Genomic DNA, 22,148 nt, shown 5'->3' on the forward strand with positions numbered 1-22,148 from the left:
CCATGAAATAAATGCTGGGGCAGCTAATGCTCAATGACGCCATCATCCAAAGAGACATAGATCTGCGTGCTGCACGTGTCACATGTCCAACATACCGGTAAGTGAAGTGGTAGGTTGCACAAGAGCCTGAATAGAATGTTCACATTTTTGTACAAGAGAAGTGGATATGTGGCGCCTGGGTGGCTCAGTTGGTTAAGCGTCCAACTCTTGATTTTGGCTAAGGTCATGATCTTATGGCTCGTGGGACCGAGCCCCGCATAGCACAGAGCCTGCTTGGGATTCTTTCTCTCTGCACCCACCCCCTCTCACTTGCACTCAGACTCTCTTTTAAATAAACATTAAAAAAAAAAAAAAAAAAGATGGGGCGCCTGAGTGGTTCAGTCAGTTAAGTGTCCAACTTTGGCCTAGGTAATGATCTCACGGTTCGTGGGTTCAAGCCCTGCAATGGGATCTCTGCTGACAGTTCAGAGCCTGGAGCCTGCTTTGGATTTTGTGTCTTCCTTTCTCTTTGCCCCTCTCCTGCTCACGCTCTCTCAAAAATAAATAAACGTTAAAAAAAAATTTTTTTTAAAGTGGATATGCAAACAGAAGGAAATATATCAAATGTTCACCAAAATGCTAGCAATGGTTGTCCCAGAGAGGTGGAGACAGAGAGCACTTGTACTTTATATATGTGTGTATACACACACACACACACACACACACACACACCTTTTTTAATGAGCATATATTAGTCTAATAAGCAGAAAAATACAAATAAAAACAAATCATGATTAGTAAAGCCTTTCATAATTACTTTAAAATTTCTTAACATAATGATGGGTATAACTCGAATTTCTCTGTCCTTATTCATATAGGTGATGTATGAATTAAAGTAACCAATAGGCCCAGTATTATGGATAAAGAAAGAGCAGAGTTTTAACTTGGTCATAACTTCCTTTCCAACTTCTCCTGCTCATCTCCAGGCACGGTGTGACACCCACCGATAAGAATCAACTCACTTGGCCAGGTGCGTGTCAGAAACGCACCTGGTCTCCCCTGGCTGCCATGACTGACTCCCAGTGCCTGAGCAGACACAGCAACCACAGGAAAGGGAAGTCCCAGATTCTCACAGGATTCGTCTACCCTTGCCAGACAAGTCCTCTGAAGATTCGCTGATTTCCATGTCTCTCTCCAAATCGGAGGTTTACAATGTGCTCACCCAGAGAGAAGCAGGGACATCCTCTGGTACTGAGAACAGGGGTAAAAGGGGTCAGCCAGAACATCTCTGGATTTAGGAGAAGGAAGATGGCCTCAAGGGCGGGAGACATTGGTGGCAGGTCTGCGGTCAGGGACAGAGAAGGGAGAGCGCTCCCAGGTCTCCCCGCTGCTGCTCCCCACACTCCATCCATGCAGTGGGGCTCCCATGCCTGTGCTGCTGAGCCTCTCCTGCACCTACATCGACCATTTCTTCAGAGACTGGAAATGGGTCCTAACACCCCACAACAAAACAAGCAGGGGACCCTAGGCTCAGCCATTACCAACAGCAACCAGATTATTATAAAGATGGGGAAAACCATAGCTTAAAAGGGCAGAGGTGGGGGGAGAACTAAATTTTCCAAAATGTAAAATTTTCCTTCTACCTTCCCCAATCATTTGCACAATTTTTGTAAAGTCCAAACGTAATTTAAAATGAGGTAGGTAGTTTCTCTCTCCTCTGCCTCCTCTTCTTTGTGGCGACTGTCGAGGCCTGTGCCGTGAAAGCACCAGTCTCCCGTGCAGGGGGAGCACCAGGGGTGGGCACTGGTGACTGACGGAGCTTCTCAGTTGGCTATTTTCTCAATCTCATCCAAATCATCTGTGTCCAATCTTTCTATTTTCTTATCTGGGGAAAAAAAGAGAATTCACAGAGACATCAACACGGGGCTATCATGAACACACACACCTAGGGAAGGGACAGCACAGCAGGGAGGGAGGAGGCAGACAGGTTTCTGCCCCCATGCCAAGCCTCTGGCCACAGCAAACTTTCATGAAACCCCACGGGCTCCTGGTGCCTGAGCACGGGACAGAGCCCTAGGCCCTTCAAGCCTGGCCAAGGGGGCGCTGTTGTTCGAGTTCCTGACCTGAACTCACCAGGTGTGCTCTTCGAGAACTTCCATATTGTAGGAAAGGAGGGGAATGTGACAAGGACGAAGGCCTCTCGAGGAGGCCCCAGGAGAACCTGCCCCTCTAAGGAAAGGGCCCTGGCAGGGGACACTCCCAGGCACTCACTAAAATGCTCCTGGATTCTGTTCAGGATGTTCATGCTGTGCTTGCTGTCGACCATGTTCACTGCCAGGCCCCTCTTGCCAAAGCGGCCCGTGCGCCCGATCCGGTGCAGGTAGGTCTCGTTGTCCGGGTTCCCATCCTTGTCCACGGGAAGGTCAAAGTTGATGACGACAGATACCTGTTCAACATCAATACCTGCACGAAAGAGGGGTGGAGTCAGGACGGGAAACAAAAACCACCACCCACCAGGCGAGGCTGCCACACGCCAGCATCAGGTGGAGGAAGAGTCTGGGGCAGGCCAGCTCTGGGATTCGGGGACCGGGGGCACGCAGCAGAATCCAGAGGGAAAAACAGAACTCTGGCAGGTGCTAACAAAATTATGACATCGCTAGAAGAGCCTCTGCTAGATACAAGAATCTGGAGATGCGGCCGAAACTTCACTCTAAACCAGTCACTGCCTGTTTCCTTCCACCACATCAGGACTCCTGGCTTCTGTGAAAGTTCTCATCTGCTGGGGGAATCCAGCCTCTCCCAGAAAACAAAGTCAGCACCAACCCCAGCTGGACTCCCCCGAACCATCTGAGCGTCCCGTACGGGAGCCCTGCTCTCGCCATCCGGAGCCTGGCGAACAGGCACATTCTCTGCTCACCGCGGGCACACACGTTGGTGGTCACCAGCACCTTCTCTTTGCCCTCTCGGAAGCGCTCGATCACCGCAGCCCTCTGCTCCACCATCATCTCGCCGCTCAGCAGAGCCACCTGGTGGCCTTCTTTGGAGAGCTCTGCTGCCAGCCAGCTAGCCGTTTTGCGGGTCTGGAGTGAAAAGAATGGTTTTAAATGGAGATGCCTGGAAAAATAAAAACAAAAACAAACCTGCAAAAAAGTGGCTTGTTTCCATTAAAATACGTGAAAGCCTGCTGAGTTCAGCCACCAGGGTAGGCTTACCAATTTTACAAAGACAATTTTAGCCATGTGAATTTTTTTTGGATGCATTACTTAAATCATCTTAGTGTTCAGCTAGGAAGAGTGTGGTAGGAGCCAATATCTTCATTCTCAAATAGTCTATATTCTTAATGGTATATAATCATTTCGTTGGATGTTATCTGGAGTTTTTCCCAAGGTATGTCTAAGAGGTGGGACCAAAGAAAAGTTCAATTCTTCACAGTCTTTCCCTCATAACTCATTATAGTCTGAGGAGAATATGCCCTGGGGCAGGTGGAGGTGCTCCATCATTTCCTTTCTGGCCACACAGAGGACACCCAGTCCTCCTTAGCACTGAGGTGGAGCTGGCTGAAGGGAGGGCCAGGCACACCCTCCAGTGGAGCTCCTCCCCCGGCAGGCCTGCTGCTGCCACTGCTACTCACGTGGCAGAAGATCATGGCCTGAGCAATGGTGATGGCCCCGTAGAGGTTACACAAGGCCTGGAACTTCTCATCTCTGTTATTGCACAGGACGTAATACTGCTTGATGGTGTCCAACGTCTCCTCCTCACGCTTCAGTTTGATAATGTTTGGGTCTGGGACCACTTTCTGGGCAAATTTCCATACAGAGTCTTCAAAGGTGGCAGAGAAAAGCAGCATCTGGCAGTTCCTGGGCAGCATCCTGCAAGGGAAGACCCAGGTATGTGGCATGACCCCGAGTCTTTCCCTGGAAGGAACAGAAGACAGCCACCCCAGGCTTGGATGCTCTACACGCTGGGGAAAGAGGCAAAAGGGGGGAGGAGAACGGCAGGGAGGAGGCAAGAGCAGCCATGGGGCAGGGAGGGGGCTGGTGTTAGATTCCCTAAGTCTCCTTCCTCAACCCGTGATCAGTGCTGGCGAGCAAATGGCCCATCCAAAAAATGCTCCTGAAGGTCCTAAAAGCAAATAACCTAGATGGAGAAAGAAGAGGAGTTAAATACAGCAGGAGGAAACACAGTGAACAAGAAGATCTTTACTTGCAAGTCAGAAGACAGACGTTCCTCTTGGCTCAAGAGTTCCTACCTCTGGATGCGGATGCTCTGGTCTTGGTGGCCCTGAGTAGCTATCATCACGTCAGCCTCATCCAGAACAAACACCTTGATCTTCTTAGGGTCAATGAACTTGAGCTTGGCGCACCAGTCCAGAACAGTCCCAGGGGTGCCAATGACAATGTGTTCACTGATCTTCTGACCTCTTTCCACTGTGAGACAAGATGTTTTCCGTGGGTATTTCCATGGCAAAACCAGCTTTGGAAATCAAAGCCTTGCCCATCCTTTCAGAGTTTGTAAAACTAGTTAATTCCAGATGTCAAAACACACAGGATTCTTATCCAAAAGTCTTGGGTTCTTCTACTGTAAAGCAGGCACAGTGGCACCTATCTAACTGCATTGTGCTCAGGATTAAATCCCATGCAGTGACCCCTCAGTGTCATTTCTCATTCCTACTTCCTCCTGATTCAGCGTTGTCCCCCTCATTCCCCTCAACATTTCATATCATGCATTCACTCATGATCACAGATTTTCTCTTAAATTGGTAGTTGTGACTACCAGGATCCTGGCCCAATGAGTTTTTGTTTCATGAGACATTCTGACATGTAGACAGTTTTCCTAAGTACAAATTCTCTGACTCAAAAAACACATTACTTTCAAATTATAGCTGGTGGAAGTTGAAACCAGTACAACCATCTATCAAAATTGCTAATGCAGAGCCTGTGACCAGTATTTCCACTATTAGGAATTAATCCTGTATGTGTATTAACGTGTGAAATAACATATATGCAAAGATATACACACCTCAAAAAGTAACTAATTAAGCAAAATATGATACACCCAATGGATGTTGCCAATCCAAGTATAAAACTGCTTAGGAACTGATAGGGAACAATCTCCAAAATACATTATTAAATGTGAAAAAAGGGGCGCCTGGGTGGCGCACTCGGTTAAGCGTCCGACTTCAGCCAGGTCACGATCTCACGGTCCGTGAGTTCGAGCCCCGCGTCAGGCTCTGGGCTGATGGCTCAGAGCCTGGAGCCTGTTTCCGATTCTGTGTCTCCCTCTCTCTCTGCCCCTCCCCCGTTCATGCTCTGTCTCTCTCTGTCCCAAAAATAAGTAAACGTTGGAAAAAAAAATTTTTTTTAATGTGAAAAAAATTTACAGAGCAGTTTGTACAGCACAAGAGGCAAAAAAGAATACATGTAATAAATGTACATGTGTGTGAGTACATATTTATACACACACACTTACATACACACTGTGTGCCTGCAGCCACATCTCTGGTGTGCCACATGAGAAACTAGTTAGTACTGACTGCCTAAATTTAGGAGGGAGAACTAGGTGGTTGGGGGGGATGAGACAAAGTTTCAACCACATATCCTTTCAGTTTAACACATGCGAATGTGTTAACTATTTTAAAAGCAAAATTTAGGGGTGCCTGGGTGGCTTAGTCAGTTAAGCATCTGACTCTTGATCTCAGCTCAGGTCTTGATCTCGGGGTCGTGAGTTCAAGACCCATACTGGGCTCCGCACTGGGTGTGAAGCCTACTTTAAAAAAAAATAAATAGGGGCGCCTGGGTGGCGCAGTCGGTTAAGCGTCCGACTTCAGCCAGGTCACGATCTCGCGGTCCGTGAGTTCGAGCCCCGCGTCGGGCTCTGGGCTGATGGCTCAGAGCCTGGAGCCTGTTTCCGATTCTGTGTCTCCCTCTCTCTCTGCCCCTCCCCCGTTCATGCTCTGTCTCTCTCTGTCCCAAAAATAAATAAACGTTGAAAAAAAAAAAATTAAAGAAACCAACAAGTTTGAGAACCACTGTTCCAGGCACTTACAAACTGCTGGGTCAAAGGAATGTCTGTCTTTAGTTTTTCTTTTAAAAAAAAGTTTTTTTAAAACGTTTATTCATTTTTGAGAGACAGAGAGAGACAGAGTATGAGTGGGGAAGGGGCAGAGAGAGAGGGAGACACAGAATGTGAAGCAGGCTCCAGGCTCTGAGCTGTCAGCACAGGGGCTTGAACTCACAAACGGCAAGATCATGAGCCGAAGTCGGATGCTCAACTGACTGAGCCACCCAGGTGCCCCTGTTTTTAGTTTTTCTAAGTAATGCCAAACTGCTTCCAGAAAGTAACTGTACCAATGTAAACTCCCCACCAGAAGTGTATGGGCATTCTAGTTTGGTTTTTGTGGTTTTTTAAATTTATTTTGAGAGAGAGAGGGAAAGAGCATTAGTGAGCTCTCAAGTGGAGGAGGGGGGGGGGAGAGAGAGAATCCCAAGCAGGCTCCTCACTGTTAGTGCGGAGCCCAGCACAGGGCTCAATCCCACAAGCCGTGAGATCATGACCTGAGCTGAAATCAATAGCTGGACGCTCAACCAACTGAGCCACCCAGGTGTCCCGGGCATGCCAGTTCTTGTTTGTCTGCATCAACACTTGGCATTGTCAGACTTCATTTTTGCCCATCTGGGAAGCACACAGTGGTTTTAGGTTTACGTTTCCCTGATGACAAACGAGGCTTATCATCTCATATTTACTGGCCGTCTGAATTCCCTTCTTTTGTGCAGTGTCTGTTCAACTGGGCCTCTTCTGTCCATTTGCCTATTAGACTGCCTACTTTTTTCTTACTGAATTACAGTTTTATATACTCTGTTAACTTCCTTTTTAAGTAGGCGTCATGCCCAGCGTGGAGCCTAATGTGGGGCTTGAACTCATGACCCTGAGATCAAGACCCTGAGTGATACCAAGAGTCGGACACTGAACCAAGCGAGCCAACTAGGCGCTCCCTACTCTGATAACTTCCTAACGACCATGTTCTACCTGCCCCTCCTCACCATTTTAGTCCATACTCTCTACACTACATACCATAGAACACATGGGAGAAATAATTGGTGGAAGGATTTCTGGTTTCGATAAGACCAAGTTATCTGGTCTTATCTGCTCCTAGTTTACTCTTACTAAAGCTGGGCTTGTTTTGAAACAAAGGGATATGACCCCAACCTGCCATCCTAGACCTACTAATCCCTTGTTAATAAGCAGCTTCCAGAACTCTGAATGCTGAATTCAAAACCCTGTTATCATAGTGAAGAACGACAGACTTTAAGAACTCCATGACCCATACAAAGATTTTTTTTAACTCTAAATCTTTTAAGAGTAGAAAGGACTGTTAAATAACAAGTTTAAAACAGATTTGCTGAAAGCAATGCAGTGGGCCCTAAGGTCAATTGAACCAGAAAGTTTAATGTCATCATCACATCTTCAAAATTCAAACACCCAACTACCCTATCCTGCTCACTGCTTAGGTTTCGGCCCTTTATACTCACATTTATTGCCTCGAACAGCATAAGCAAGCTTTAGTTCCGGATGAAATTTGCCCATCTGCTCAATCACTTTTCCCGTTTGAAGTGCCAACTCATATGTTGGGGAGAGGCACAAACACTGAACAAGGAAATCATAAAGGTTGAGTTTAAGAGAGTCTTTTAGTAAAAAACAACAGGTGCTAATGCAACAAATATGCTTATATTATTATCACTTTTTTAAAAATGTTTTATCTATGAGAGAGAAAGAGAGAGAGAGAGAGAGAGAGAGAGGCAGAGAGAGAATCCCAAGCCGACTCCATGCTGTCAGCACAGAGCCCAGCTCGGGCCTCGATCTCATGAACTGTGAGATCATGACCCGAACCAAAATCAAGAGTTGATGGTTAACTGACTGAGCCACCGAGTCACCCCTGATCTTACTACCATCTAAAAAGGCAGGGAACCACATCCTCTCCAACCAGGCCCACTTTTCAGCTATAGACCCAAGCCTTCAGCAGGGAGCCCTGGCTGGGTGAATGCCTTCAGAAGCCACTGTTTAAAGCTGCTGTTTCTGAATGAACTCTACCTAGAGGCCTAGTACATGAACCTGCTCTGCCAGATCCACAGTCTGAGGACCGGCAGGCAAGCCAGGGCCCTCAGGATCCCCCAACCCTCACCTGGGGGTATCTCTCTGCTGGTTCCACTCGGCTGAGCATGGCCAGGACGAAGGCGGCTGTTTTACCAGTACCTGACTGAGACTGAGCAATCAGGTTCTGTGGGCTGGATCAGGAACAGAAAGGAAAATAATATTGGTTAAACACAATAAAGTACCAGAATGTTCTTTCTGGATGGTAGGAATACAGAATATTCTTCCTTTAATCCAAGTTTTCTGCATTGAGGACAATGATAAATTTTTTATATGATGTTAAAAAACTGCTTAAATATTAAGGGAAAAAATGATTCTTTTAGATGGGTTTATACCAAGAATCCTCACTCTAGACTCCAGCACAGCCAGGGTGCCCTAGTTTTGTACCCTAGGGGCTGCATGGAAATTAACACTGCAGAGTAAAATCTGTGCCAAGGAAAATCCCTGAAGACATTTTCTGCCAAGCTGTAATAGGTCTCCAGCACTCGGCTCCCCATGTGTTTCCTTTTCTTTTTTTTTTTTTTAATAATGTTTATTTTTGAGAAAGTGTGAGCATAAGCAGGGGAGAGTCAGAGAGAGAAGGAGACATAGAATCTGAAGATTCAAAGCACACTCCAGGATGTCAGCACAGAGGCCAGTGCAGGGCTTGAACCCACGAACTGTGGGATCATGACCTGAGCTGTAGTTGTAGGCTTAACCGACTGGGCCACCCAGGTGCCCCTCCCCTTTTCCCTTCTTTATGAAAATCCAAGACACCAAGTCAGGCAGATGCTTTAGAGGGAACTTTCACATTTTACTTCCTGTAACTCAGTCATGGAAATAGGTGGAATTTTTTGTCATTAAGCAAGAAAAATAATAGAATTGAATGGGAAATGTTGCTCCATAAAGTAGGATACCAATTATCTACAGTTTAAAATATGTAAACAACTCTTAGATTCTTAGGAATGTGTAGATATGTAGTAAAAGTATAAAGAAATGTAAGAGAATGATGACCTGTTTCAGGATGACATTACTTGGGTTGGGGAAGGGGATGTGAATGCAGAGGGGTGCATGGGGGCTTCCACTGTCAACTAGATTTCTTGACAAGATAGGGTTACAGATGTTCTTGACACCTTTTTTTGCAAGTTCCAAAAATTTCATACTAAAAAAAATTTTTTTAACATTTATTCACTTTTGAGAGACAGAGACAGAGCACAAGTGGGGGAGGGGCAGAGACAGAGGGAGATACAGAATCTGAAACAGGCTCCAGGCTCTGAGCTATCAGCACAGAGCCCAACACAAGGCTTGAACTCATGAACTGCGAGATCATGACCTGAGCTGAAGTCAGATGCTTAACCAGCTGAGCCACCCAGGTGCCCCCAAAATTTCCTATTTTTAAAAAACCCTGTTTTAAAAAATGCACAGAATAACATTAGCTTTATCTGTTTTTCATTTATTTTAAAGATTTTTATTTATTTTTTAAGTAACCCCTACAAACCAATGCGGGTTTGAACCCACACCACCAACTGAGCTAGCCAGGTGCCCCCATTAGTTTTTACTGCTAAGTGGGAAAGGCAGAAGCTGTATCAAATTCCATCTGACTCTCTGTACTTGCTCAAGCTGTTTCCCTGAGGAAAACATGCTGTCCCAAATGTCCCATCTTGTTCTCAAGAACAGTAAGTTATTGGTATAGGACGTTAAACCAAATTCTGAAGAGGTGCACTGGGATCTGCATACTCACGGCTCAGCAAGCATCATGGGTAATGCATTCTCTTGTATCTTGGAGGGTCGATTGAAGCCCATGGCATAGACTCCCTGGAGAAGCTGTGGTTTCCTAGGAGGCCAGGGAGAGAAAGGATCGTTTCCTAGTTCAAATTGTTTTAAAGGCCTAAATCTCTTTCCCTGTATCTAGCAAAGAGTAACGCTTCCTATCTCTGTCAGACATATCTTCCTAGGCCTTAAAAAATATTATCTAAAATGAAACCAAACCATCATCCTTCCCTCCTCAGTCTTAATCTACAACTATCACACAATTCATAGAATACAGACAAGTTTTCTTTCTTGGAGAAATTCATGCTTTCAGCAGACCCCCACAAATATGATTGGTCTTGGATGGCAAATGTTCCCTGGATACTGCAAGAGTGGAATTTATTAAATTGTATAAATTGTATAATTTACATAAAATGAATTATAAAAGGCGTACCTAAAAATAAACACTGCTTAACTGTATCACTATAGAAGTCCCTTTAGAAAACAAGATTCACGTTTAATTTCTTGGTGCAGATGTTAAAATGAACCACGGTCATTTTGTATTTCATGGTCCTTCCAAAGCCAGCTATACAAACACTCAGGACAATCAAGAGGTAAGAGAACTGATTTAGCCAGTTTCTGGTAAAGAGGAGTGTTCAATCACCTGTACTGAACTTCACGAATGCTCATATTTGGTTATTATGTTTAGTCAAAATCAAGCATAGGAAAGCACCAGCTTATATAAGTAGCTACACAACAAATACATATTAAAGTTGCTTTTTCATTGCATTTACAATAACCTCTCTGTTACCTCTACCACCGACAGGGTGTTCGACAAAAATCCCACCACACTATTTGTAAAGAAGAGCCAAACCAAGTCAAGCCTTCTGTTCTCTGAGCCTTCCCTGGAGTTAACAGGCTCTCTAAAAGGCACATTCGTCTGGCATATGTTGGTTCTCAGACACAAAGACATGTGAAAGCATAATCTTTGGTGTCTTCTGTTTAGAAGAAAAGGCTATGAAGCTCAACAGATTGTGATTTGGTTGCTAAGGAAACAAAGTCACAACTGAATGAAGATCCAAATGATCCAAGAGCTTCCAGCGGTTCATTATTTTCCTTTTATTTTGCAGATTAATTCAAAATTTTTAAGTACAAAACAAATATATTATATTAGGCAACTTAGGTTTTATTTTTTGTTTCTTTTAGCCAACAACTACTAAATCAGAGAGAGCTTGATTTTTCAGAAAGGACAATTCCTCACTGGTAAGACTGAGAGCACAAGTCCTTTAAATGAAAGGGGGTTTAAAAACCATCTATACTTGGGGAAGCAAAACTGTCACTTCAGGAAACAAAAGAGCACATCTAGCCGTCCTGATATAGTTTACGAATAGAAGCAGAGATGGCAGAATTGCTGAATGAAGCCCCCAATGGGAGAAATACAGAAAGAAAAGAATAATTTCCTGAAAACATTAAAAAACAACAACGCTTTAAAAAAGTTGTTCTTAACTGTTACTTCATTAATGACTTGAATTGGTTTAAGTTAGCTCTTATATTTTAAGTGTCTCTTATTCTAAAGCAGTGGTAACAGTTGGCAGGAATGTGGCCCCTATTGGCCCACGGTGGGCATATTAAAGATTTTGCTGATAAAGGTGATTCCACCACTTTCTTATTCACCAGCTGCTTTCTGTCTATGATTCAGGTCCTGGCAGGCAGCAAGAACGGTGGTTATGTCTTGTTACTCATAACACCCAGCACAGTACCAGGTACATAAACCAATGATTCATAAACATTTCTTTACTAATATATTGAAGTAAACAAAAAAATTGGTATGACCTTCCATAATTCTGCTTTTAAAATAAAGCGATATTGGAAGTCATTCTTAGCACAATGACATGAATATGCTCCCTTACAGCTTAATTCTGGGTTCTGGATTGGTTTTTGTTTTGCATTCTGGAATACTGAAAACTACTTTCCACTGTAGGTACTGGAAATCCTGCAAAGGCTCTTTTGATCGATTATATAAAAGCAGATAAACTGTTCTTAACCGTAAACCCTATAGTCTAACAAAAGGGCTTACCTAATAAGAAATGTTCCTGACATCCAGAAATCACCTGTCAGCCAATATTTTATTGAAAGTTCTAAGAGCATAAAAGAAAAAAGACTTTCAGCTATGATGAATAAATCTGTGGCATTTAAAAATCCCTCCCAAGAGGAGGAGAACTGGGTAGCCAAGAGACAAGGGTGGGAGGGAAACCGTCACTGTAAACTGTTTCATACTTTCTGACTTTTGAGTCATGTGAATTATCAAAGAAGCAAATACATTAAGATTCTTAAAAATAAAAGTAAAAAGTAAAATTCCCCAAAGATCTTGGAAATGCTAAGTTTTACAAAGGAGGGCCTGACAAGGAGCAGCTGTTCAAAGAACAAATACTCACAGCCGAAGCTCCTCAAAGGACTTCACAGAATAGAGCGGGGAACTTGGGTCCCGCTGCAGGACTTCCACTTGGTTCGTGTTATCGACAAGGTTGCTTCTGATCAGCTTGTTGAGTAAAGACTGGGCAGCTCTGTCCTCTGTCCGGAAGAAACCAGCAGATTGTCTTCACGCTCGTTTGGCAAACTCACCCTCGTGAAATCTCTCTCCCCATCTCTGCACCAGCACCCAGGCGGCCAGGCTTGGCTGGAGAACAAGTCACTCCCACCGGTTTCCCTTTAGAACGGTGACTGGGAAACCCAAAAGGGCTAAGCTGCCCTATTCGTCTTCATGCTTCTATTCTCCACTCATTCACTCTTCTCAGACCTCCACTTCTACCTCCTCCTCTCTTCTCAAACTTCTAATCCCTCACATCCTCACTCACCTGATGACCTCTCGTCTTCCTTCACAGAAAAGTACCAGTGATCAGAAACACTTCCCCATTCTGTCGTGACATTCCTATACATCTACCTGCATGTGCGCCCATGTTCTCTACATTCCCTTTGGTAACCTGGGATGAACAGCCTGTGCTCCTAAGGCTAACCCCTCCACTGGAACGACAGGTCCCAGCCCCTTTTGCCCACAAGGGTATTTCTCCTGACGCTGACTCTGTTTTGCGTGATCAGTTTCCTGCTCCACTGGAACATTCCCACCAGCATGTGAACATGTTGTAACTTTTTTTTTTTTTTTAATGTTTATTCATTTTTGAAAGCAAGAGTGAGAAAGGGACTGGGGGAGGGGCAAAGAGAGAGGGAGACACAGAATCCGAAGCAGGCTCCAGGCTGTTAGCACAGAGCCCAGCGCTGGGCTCTAACTTACAAATCACAAGATCATGATCTGAGCAGAAGTTGGACCCTTAACCAACTGAGCCACCCAGGTGGCCCCAATATTTATATCTTCTTAATCAACTTATTACTTATATTTAACTACTTACTTCTGAAATACTTCCTTCTTCTGGTTTCTGGATACCACCCTCTTGAGGGCACCTGGTGGCTCAGCCGGTTAAGGGTCCGATTCCTGGCTTCAGCTCAAGTCATGATCTCATGGTCCATGAGATTGAGCTCCGCATCAGGCTCTGCGCTGACAGTGCAGAGCCTGCTTGGGATTCTCTCTCTCTCTCTGCCCCTCCCTCACTTGCTCTCTCTCTCAAAATAAATTAAAAAAAAAAAAAAAAAAAGGATACCACTCTCTTTCATTCTCCTTCTACCTCACTGACTGCTTCTTCTCAATCTCCACTGTAATTCCTCCTCATCTCCTTGATCCAGTGCCTCTGGCTCCAGGAGGGCAAATCTTGGGTCATATTCTATTTCTTGCTACAAAGTTTTAAAGAGAAATTACCTTTCTCTTCTTCATCTGTTTTCTCTGCAGCGGCACTGGTTTTAATAACACCTACAAAAGAAAACAGTTATCATAGTAAGAAAGGCAAATTTCAAACCCACCCAAAAGGTGTGACAACATAAAAACTAAATCTTAGTTAGGTGATCAAAATGTAAATATTTGGTATTTCTTTATGTTTAATGGGTTTTTATTCCTAGAAAGCACACAAGAAAATTTCAACTTTCTAGGAATGTTGGCTGACTTCACAGTGGATCAGAATATGTCACCTCTGATTTGCTTATCCTATTTTAAAATATACTATTATATTAGCAAACACAATCATACATAAGAAAGAAAACAGGTATTAAAAATTAAAAGCAAGAGGGGCGCCTGGGTGGCTCAGTCGGTTGAGCGTCCGACTTCAGCTCAGGTCATGAACTCGCGGTTTGTGAGTTTGAGCCCCGCATCAGAGTCTGTGCTGACAGCTCGGATTCGGTGTCTCCCTCTCTCTCTGCCCCTCCCCTGCTCATGCTCTGTCTCTCTCTGTCTCTCATAAATAAATAATTGTTAAAAATTTTTTTAAATAAAAAAATAAATAAAAGCAAGAGGTAAAATGTTCACTTTTGGTGGATTACAGGATTGTAAACCTGCAGGATTAAGTATCAACTTAAAAACGATTATAGGGGCGCCTGGGTGGCTCAGTCTGTTAAGCATCTAACTCTTGATTTTGGCTCGGGTCATGATCCCAGGGTTGCGGAATTGAGCCCTGCTCAGCATGGAGCCTGCTTGGGATTCTCATTCTCTCTCATTCTCTCTCACTCTCTCTCTCTGTCTCTCTCTCTCTCTCTCTCCCCCCTCCCTCCCTCCCTCTCCCTCTCTCCTCCTCTTCCTCTCTCTCCCTCTGTCCCTCTCCCTCACTCGTGTTCTCTCTCTCTCAAAACAAAATACAAAAAAAAAAACAACCCTTACAAAATAACATATTTTAGCGAAAAACAAAAAAACTAGGTACAAAATAAATAGAAATCAGTAGTTTTCATAAATACAGACATATAATTGAAAAGTTCCCATTTATAACAGCAACTAAAACGATGAAATACTTCACCAAGAAATAAAATTAATAAAATTAAATAAATACACAAGATTTAAATGAAGAAAACTTTAAAACACTAATAAAATAATGCAAACAGTATAGCTAAAATGACAATAGATCAATTAAAGTGGAATTCTAAGATATTCAATTAGCCTAAAAGAAGGCAGCAAAAGAAAGGAAGAGAAACTATGAGACAAACAAATCAAATAGTAAAACTGCTTAAGTAAACCTACCATGTCAACAATTATATTAAATGTAGATGGATAAGAAAAATAAATAAAAGGCATCCAAATTCAAAGGAAGAAAACTGTCAATATTTGCAGAAGACATAATATATATAAAAAACCCAAAGATGCCATCAAAAAACTGTTGGCACTAATAAATGAATTTAGTCAAGTTGCAGAATACAAAATCAATGCACAAAATGTGGTGTGTTTCTATACACTAATAATGAACTATCTGAAAGAGAAATTAAGAAAATAATCCTATTTACAACTGCATTAAAAAGAATTAAATACCTAGGAATAAATTTACCAAGGAGGTAGAAGACATGTATACTGAACATCATAAGACATTATTGAAAGAAACTGAAAACACAAACAAATAGGAAGGTTTTCCTTGCTCATGGATTGGAAGAGTACTGTTAAAATGTCCATTATTACCAAAAACACGAATCAATGCACTCCCTGTGAAAATCCCAACAGCATTCTTCACAGAAATAGAACAATTTTAAAATCTGTACAGAACCACAAAAGACCCCGAACAGCCAAAGCAATCTTGAGAAAGAAAAACAAAGCTGGAGGCATCATGCTCCCCGACTTCAAACTAGATTACAAAACTGTATAATTAAAACAGTATGGTACTTGCATTAACAACAGACACATAAATCGATGGAACAGAACAGAGAGCTCAGAAATAAACCCACACATATTTGGTCAATGAATTTATGACAAAGGACCCAAGAATAGACAACAGAGAAAGGACAGTCTCTTTAATAAATGGTATTGGGAAAACGGGACAGCCACGTGTAAAAGAACAGAACTGGACCGCTATCTTAACCATACACAAAAATTAACTCAAAATGGATTAAAGACTTGAATGTAAGATCTAAAGCCTTCAGAAGGAAGGCTGACACCTTGGTCTCAGACTTCTGGCCTCAAGAACTAGGAGACAGTAAACTTCAGTTGTTTAAACCACTCAGTTTGTGATACTTGGCATGTCAGCCTACCAAACTAATAAAGACAGAGAGTGAGAACTGGGTAAATGACAGTCCAGAACAGAAAGGAAGCCTTTCACCTGTTTAATACTTTGAGTTTTGAACCCAGATTAACTTTTCAAAAATTAAATACAAAGTTTAAAGAAACACATCAAGCGAACAGTGGCAGGAGTTAGAGACTAGATAAACTCTGGAAAACTAATGTATCCTCTTTAGTAACGAAACTGAATTTACTGGCTCTCAAATACCGTACTGTCATTCGCCAAATACTATATGAAAACTCCTTTTCACACTGCAGCTGCTACTGCAAAGCAGAAGAGCTAATAGTTACAAGTGACTCACCATTGGTATCTGGTTTGACTTTTTCTTCCTTGATTTGCAAATTACTCATCTGAATGGGAATAAAAGGAAACAGAGTTAAGCAGAGGACCCAAAGGAAGTCCCTTAGCCAAGAGAAGTTCCCTAGTGAAAGTCCAGCAGAACTAGTTCAGCACCTTTACTCAGGGAGTTATCCTGCTCAAGCAGGAGTCCTAAAAGCTTGGGTGAAGACATCATTTTGGGCAACTTCAAGAACCTCAAAAAGGAGAGTGGGGTGGACTAAACATAGTAGTTGGGGGGAAAAGTTTGACAACAGTCTCAAACCTCTAATTTTCTTCCAACTTATGCTCTTTCTAGAACATCTAACCTTCATTAAATGCCTTTGATAGCCTATCAATGGCAAACACACAGTTCCCTTGTAGATACACTGAAGAACAACACTATCCAGGGGCGCCTGGGTGGCTCAGTTGGTTAAGTGTCTGCCTCTCAATTTCGATTTCGGCTGAGATCATAATCCCACAGGTGAGTTCAAGCCCCACATTGGGGTCCGCGCTGACAGTAAGGGGCCTGCTTGGGATTCTATCTTTCCCTCTCTCTGTGTCCTCCCCTGAGCTCTGTCCTCTCTCTTTCAAAAATACGTAAACTTAAAAAAAAAAAGTATCATCTAAGTATTTCAACTTTGTTAGTCACGAAACCCACACTGTATTCACGCAACACTAAGCAAATAAATTACAGCCTTCTTTCTTGTCTTATCAACCACCTCCACTACAAGTTAGGTAAAAAAAAGTTATTTATTATGATCAAAGAACAAACTCATGTTCCTGATTTAAAATATTTCAGGAGGCGCCTGGGTGGCTCAGTCGGTTAAGCGTCCGACTTAGGCTCAGGTCATGATCTCACGGTTTGTGAGTTCAAACACCACGTTGTCGGGCTCTGTGCTGACAGCTCAGAGCCTGGAGCCTGCTTCAGATTCTGCGTCTCCCTCTCTCTCTGCCTCTGTCCTGCTCATACTCTGTCTCTGTCTCTCAAAAAGTGAATAAACGTTAAAAAAAATTTTTTTAAATTTATCAGAAACCTGAACACAGGTTTTTTATTGATTTTGGCCACTAGACCTGGTCAGTGAAAACTTGCTTATAAGTTGCAGATTAAAGTGCAAGCAGAACAGTAATTTATACATTCATAATGAAGTCTCCAATCTCATGGGAATTATTTTCCCATGTTCAAAGTGTTGGTAAGAGTAAGGGTGTGACACAGAAGTGGTATTATAAAGGTGTGTTGTCAGGTTCTAAGGAGTACCCCAAATCAAGCCCTAGACCCCAAGCCCTGTCCCCAACAAGATCCCTGAATTGATGCAATCATTCATTATCCTTATAATGACCACCAGTGTTTCCTGAGGGCATTGAGAACCATTTCTTCCACCATTCTCCCTCCCCTCAACTGACCCTGCTCATGGTCTTTGGAAGTCCACCCTCACACTGTAGGAATATTTATCTGATCTCTTTAGAAACCAGGTTGTCCAGAGAAAAATCAGACCAACATACTACTGGAGGTGGACACCCTTTCCCTGAAGGCTAAGAGGAATGTTGGTACCTAACAGAAGGTATTTCATACTAGAACGTATCCACTGATGAACCTCATTTTTAGGCTGAATACACAGGGATTCACAGAAGACTACTCTTGGGATGGGCTGAAAAACACAAATAAAACAGTCCAGAGTCCCCAATCCAACCAAGTTGATTAGAGTGGTCTCAAAGCCTGACTGATGAGAAAGAAAACAATAACCAAATCTAATGTACTATAATTTGACAAAGAGATGTGGTAACAAAAGATGACAGGCTTAGGGGATAGTCAGATCTATGAATTTGTCAGGATTTATTCAGCTGCATTCAAGGGTAAAACTACCTGCAGACTGGTATTCCTGTCTTGAGAGGTAACTGCATCATGGGAAAGAGGCAGGCCAATTGACTCCCATTCTCCTTCATTCTGAATTCATCTTCACCAAGGAACCTTCCAATTATTAGTCATGCATCCAACAGAAGGCAGCGTCCCTGACCCTGGACACAGGCTTTCAGTTATGACAGAAGCATCCCTTCCCTATCCAAATTAACAGTAGTTCCTGGGGGCACCTGGGTGGCTCAGTTGATTAAGCATCTGACTTCAGCTCAGGTCATGATCTCGCAGTTCATGAGTTCAGGCCCTGCATGGGATTCTGACAGCTCGGAGCCTGGAGCCTGCTTCAGATTCTGTGTCTCCCTCTCTCTCTGCCCTTCCCCCACTGGCACTCTGGCTCTCAAAAATAGATTAAAAAGTGTTAAAAAAAAAAAAAAAAGAAAAAAAAAAGAGTAGCTCCTGAAGGGTGGCCAACCTTCCATCAATCCCAGAGTCCCTGATCTGTGGAGGGGTGAACTCTCTGGCACTCAAAGACACTTCAGAAAGGCTTCAAGATCTACCTCTATGACAATTCTAATCGCAAAAGGGTCAAATTATGTCTCCAAAAGATTCTTAGGGTTGCCTTTGGTTTTTTGGTTTTGGCTGATCCGGGGAAGAGAAGGAAAGATATTAAACTGGTCATACAACCAAAAGAGGCAGCAAAGGAAGCCATTTGTGTTGGAAGAGATGACAGTAACAAATGAACTGACATCAGGTCCTTTCTACTAATTCAAACTCTCAGAATCTTTTATTAGGGATCCTAAAATTGCATCCAAACTAAACTCCCTGACATACCTCTCTTTCCCCTCCAAACCCATTTTTGTATGCAAGGAAGACTCTGAAGACACACCTTTGCTCACATAAGCGTAAACCAAACAAAAATCCTGTGTGTAAATATAAGATCTTTGTCTTTGTGTTTTCTCTGTCCTCGTCTCTGTCATTTCCATTTACTACCTGTACACTTGAGAGCACAGCCATATGATAACCTAATACTATGAATTAGTTATTAAACTAAGATACACAAGACTACATGGAAATTTTAAAAAAAGGGGTGGGGTGGGGGAGGAGGGTTTTCCCCAGCTATCAGGAAGCAATATTTTCACACATTTATTTACATCAGCCTTCTGAGAAGTAGAGTGGTTAAAACCAGATGCCAAGTATGTTTAGGTCTATATGTACAATATTCATAATATCACAGCTAGATTAGAGTCATAGGTTTAAAAAAAATTTGAGGGGTGCCTGGGTGGCTCAGGTGGTTAAACGTCCGACTCTCAATTTTGGCTCAGGTCTGTACCAAGTGTGGAGCCTGCTTGGGATTCTCTCCCCCTCTCTCTCTGCGCACCCCTCCCCACACACTGCTTACACTCTCTCTCAAAATAATAAACATTAAAAAAAATTTTTTTGAAAACAATTCTCAGTAACTATCTTTTAGAAAAGATCTTGTGTGAAGCATTGGATTTTAAATGCTACGGTGCCAGAACCTCATCCTTTGTAATACTCTGATTTCTTTGTGGATAATAGCCAGTTTTATTTATTGTTAACACTTTATTTTATTTTTTAATGTTTATTTATTTTGAGAGGGAGAGGGAGAGTGCGAGCCGGGAGGGGCAGAGAGAAAGAGGGAGAGAATCCCAAGCAGGCTCCACACTGTCAGCACAGAGCGTAACATGGGACTCAGTCTCATGACCCATGAGACTACGACCTGAGCCAAAATCAAAAGTCCGACACACAACCCACAGAGCCACCCAGGTGCCCCTATAATGAGTTTCATTGCTTGCCCTGATTCTTCTTCTGAAGTCCAATGCCACAATTCCAAATGTGAGATACATGCTCTGTAGAAAAGTTAACACAGTTAACCGTTTCCTATCCTTAGAAAAACCAGCTCGCAAGGTTGGCCCCTGGTTGGCCCCTGGGAACTTGGACTTCAGAAGGGTTCCCACCATTCCCAGAACTGCTGAGGGGTTTGCTATACCTAAATTGTAAAAACATGCGATTTATGTTAAACATCTGCTTTCCTTCTGTAAGTCTGGAATTTTGGTACATGCTAAGCAGAGGGTGACTTTGTGACAACTCTCCAATAAGAACCCTAAGAACTGAGTCTCTAATGAGCTTCTCTGACAATACTTCACATGTGATGTTACAATTAGCTGGTATAGGACTTTAATTAAGCTGTGTGTAAATCCACCAGGAGAGGTGTAATAAATCAGAGCTGAGAGTACAGTTATGTGCTGGGTCCTATGAGTTCTCCCAGGAAATCACTGAACCTAGACAATTCCTGGGGATTCACAACACAGGTACTTACCAAGATGTCCTCCTTGTCTAAAATTCAGAGACCTCCAAATCAAATCTGCCCATCTTCCCTCTTCTCTAGTCCTGTTATTAGCATTTTACTAATACCACCTCTGGGATGCCGCCTGCAAACAACAACCTTTGCCTTTTTCCTAAATCCCGCACATTATATTGCCACAATTATCTCTTAAATCCATCTGTTCATCGTCACTTCCACCACCCAACAACATATGCCCTTCTCTGGACTATTACAGTAACTTCCACACTGACTGCCTTTCCTGTAGACATCACTAACATTCTAGGTGTTCAATAAATCTTGCCAGCTCTCAGATCTAATCTTGTCAGTACCCTGAAAAATCCCCAAACCGACTAACAAAAGTCTCTCCTCTTGAAGTTCTCAGTTGAGGTTGCAAAGTACACTCTATATTTTCTGTACAGCTTCTATTACAACCCATACACTTAAGCTGCAGCAAAAATGAGTTCTGATTCTTGCTCTCTAGACAAGTTCAGCACTTTTGTGCATTTTCTCCTGAAATGTTATTCACCTCTATCTTACATGACTCATCCTCTATTATCCATTTGAAACTTCTCCACAAGCAATTTCTTATTCCCTATTCATAAACGTCCTCTCTCTTTTCAGACATCACTTACCGCATTATTCTTACCATTTTCACAGCATTTCCCACATTCTCACCTTCCCAACTAGACTGTAAAGATTCATCCTGTATTCCACTGGATTTAGACCACAATATTTGCTGACAAACTCACAATCTTCCCAAGGCAATCAAGGATGACTGCAGAAGAAATGTTAACTTAAGCATTAAAAAGTTACATAAGACTTCCAGACGACCAGACAAAACTATTAAAATCAATAGTGAATTATCACTAAACAAACCTACGGTTACATATAAGAACAGAAAGCCAGTTTACACTAATTACCTTACAATTGAATAGATCTTCATTTATAAAAGAACCAGGATGTGAATCTAAATATCCCTTTTAAACATCAACGAAACAATCTGTAGTCCCTCCCGCCAACATTTGCAGTAGACTGAAACACGAAATCTAAACCTGAATCTGCATCCTGCAAAAAGCTACCAAATGCCAGCCACGTTAAGAAAAATCCAAAAACAAACAAACAAACAAAAAGGGGTTTAGCACCGATTCATCCGAAAAACAGATCAAAGAGAGAATCAGCATCTAAATTTTCCTGTGTCTACAATCCCCAGTGAGGAAGTGCAATACAAGGAAAGAAAACATACAGAGCGGGAACAAATTTGCTACAGGACAAAAAAGTCTTTAACTGGCCCAGATGAATAGAACAAGCTTGACACTGGTCTCTATCGCCCTAGGCACAAATCAGGGCCACGGGATTCACCGCCGCAAAGTCTAGGAAGGTGTGGGCCACAACCCTTCCCAACCCGGGCAGCTCCCGGGGCTCGAATCAGGGTCGGCTCGGGCCCCTGCTACGTTCGCCCCGCGAGAGCTGAAGCCACTGACCGACTTGACAGCCGCTTCCTGCTCGTCCACTGCCAGGGCCCACGAGTCGGTGGCCATGATGCGGGGAGCAGGGAGGCTGACTTCGGAAAAAATTCACCGCACCGCGAGCCAACACCTGCCCGGAGTCCACTATCTCCGCAAGAACCGCCCCCACGCGGACCGGA

At 43.1% G+C, this 22,148-nt stretch overlaps 1 protein-coding gene across 2 annotated transcripts; it reads right to left on the bottom strand.

Annotated features, from left to right (window-relative positions):
- Positions 1 to 700: 700 nt before the first annotated feature.
- DDX19A (DEAD-box helicase 19A) lies at positions 701 to 22,137 on the bottom strand. Of its 2 annotated transcripts, XM_040443094.1 has the most exons (12): positions 21,985 to 22,137; positions 16,291 to 16,339; positions 13,664 to 13,714; positions 12,291 to 12,426; positions 9,848 to 9,940; positions 8,159 to 8,261; positions 7,509 to 7,623; positions 4,229 to 4,406; positions 3,611 to 3,848; positions 2,897 to 3,059; positions 2,251 to 2,442; positions 701 to 1,864 (listed from the first exon to the last, which is right to left on the bottom strand). In XM_040443094.1, exons 1-12 carry the CDS (start codon positions 22,039 to 22,041, stop codon positions 1,803 to 1,805), a joined length of 1,437 nt encoding a protein of 478 aa, XP_040299028.1. In that variant the 5' UTR covers positions 22,042 to 22,137; the 3' UTR covers positions 701 to 1,802. The 2 variants fall into 2 exon arrangements, with proteins under 2 accessions (XP_040299028.1, XP_040299029.1); XM_040443095.1 differs by lacking the exons at positions 12,291 to 12,426; positions 13,664 to 13,714; positions 16,291 to 16,339; positions 21,985 to 22,137 and adding an exon at positions 11,933 to 11,993.
- Between the last annotated feature and the right edge of the window lie 11 nt (positions 22,138 to 22,148).

Source organism: Herpailurus yagouaroundi, unplaced genomic scaffold (genome assembly GCF_014898765.1).
Source record: "Herpailurus yagouaroundi ecotype Mexico unplaced genomic scaffold, PumYag 190, whole genome shotgun sequence".
NCBI lineage: Eukaryota > Metazoa > Chordata > Mammalia > Carnivora > Felidae > Herpailurus > Herpailurus yagouaroundi.

Bases quoted from the DNA above. Each gene is read 5' to 3' on its own strand.
- DDX19A (XM_040443094.1), bottom strand. From the start codon at position 22,041: ATGGCCACCGACTCGTGGGCCCTGGCAGTGGACGAGCAGGAAGCGGCT. The intron at 13,715-16,290 runs GTGAGTCACTTG...TTTCTTTTGTAG, and splicing joins AGTCAAACCAGATACCAATG to GTGTTATTAAAACCAGTGCC. The intron at 3,060-3,610 runs GTGAGTAGCAGT...TTTTCACTCCAG, and splicing joins AGGCCATGATCTTCTGCCAC to ACCCGCAAAACGGCTAGCTG.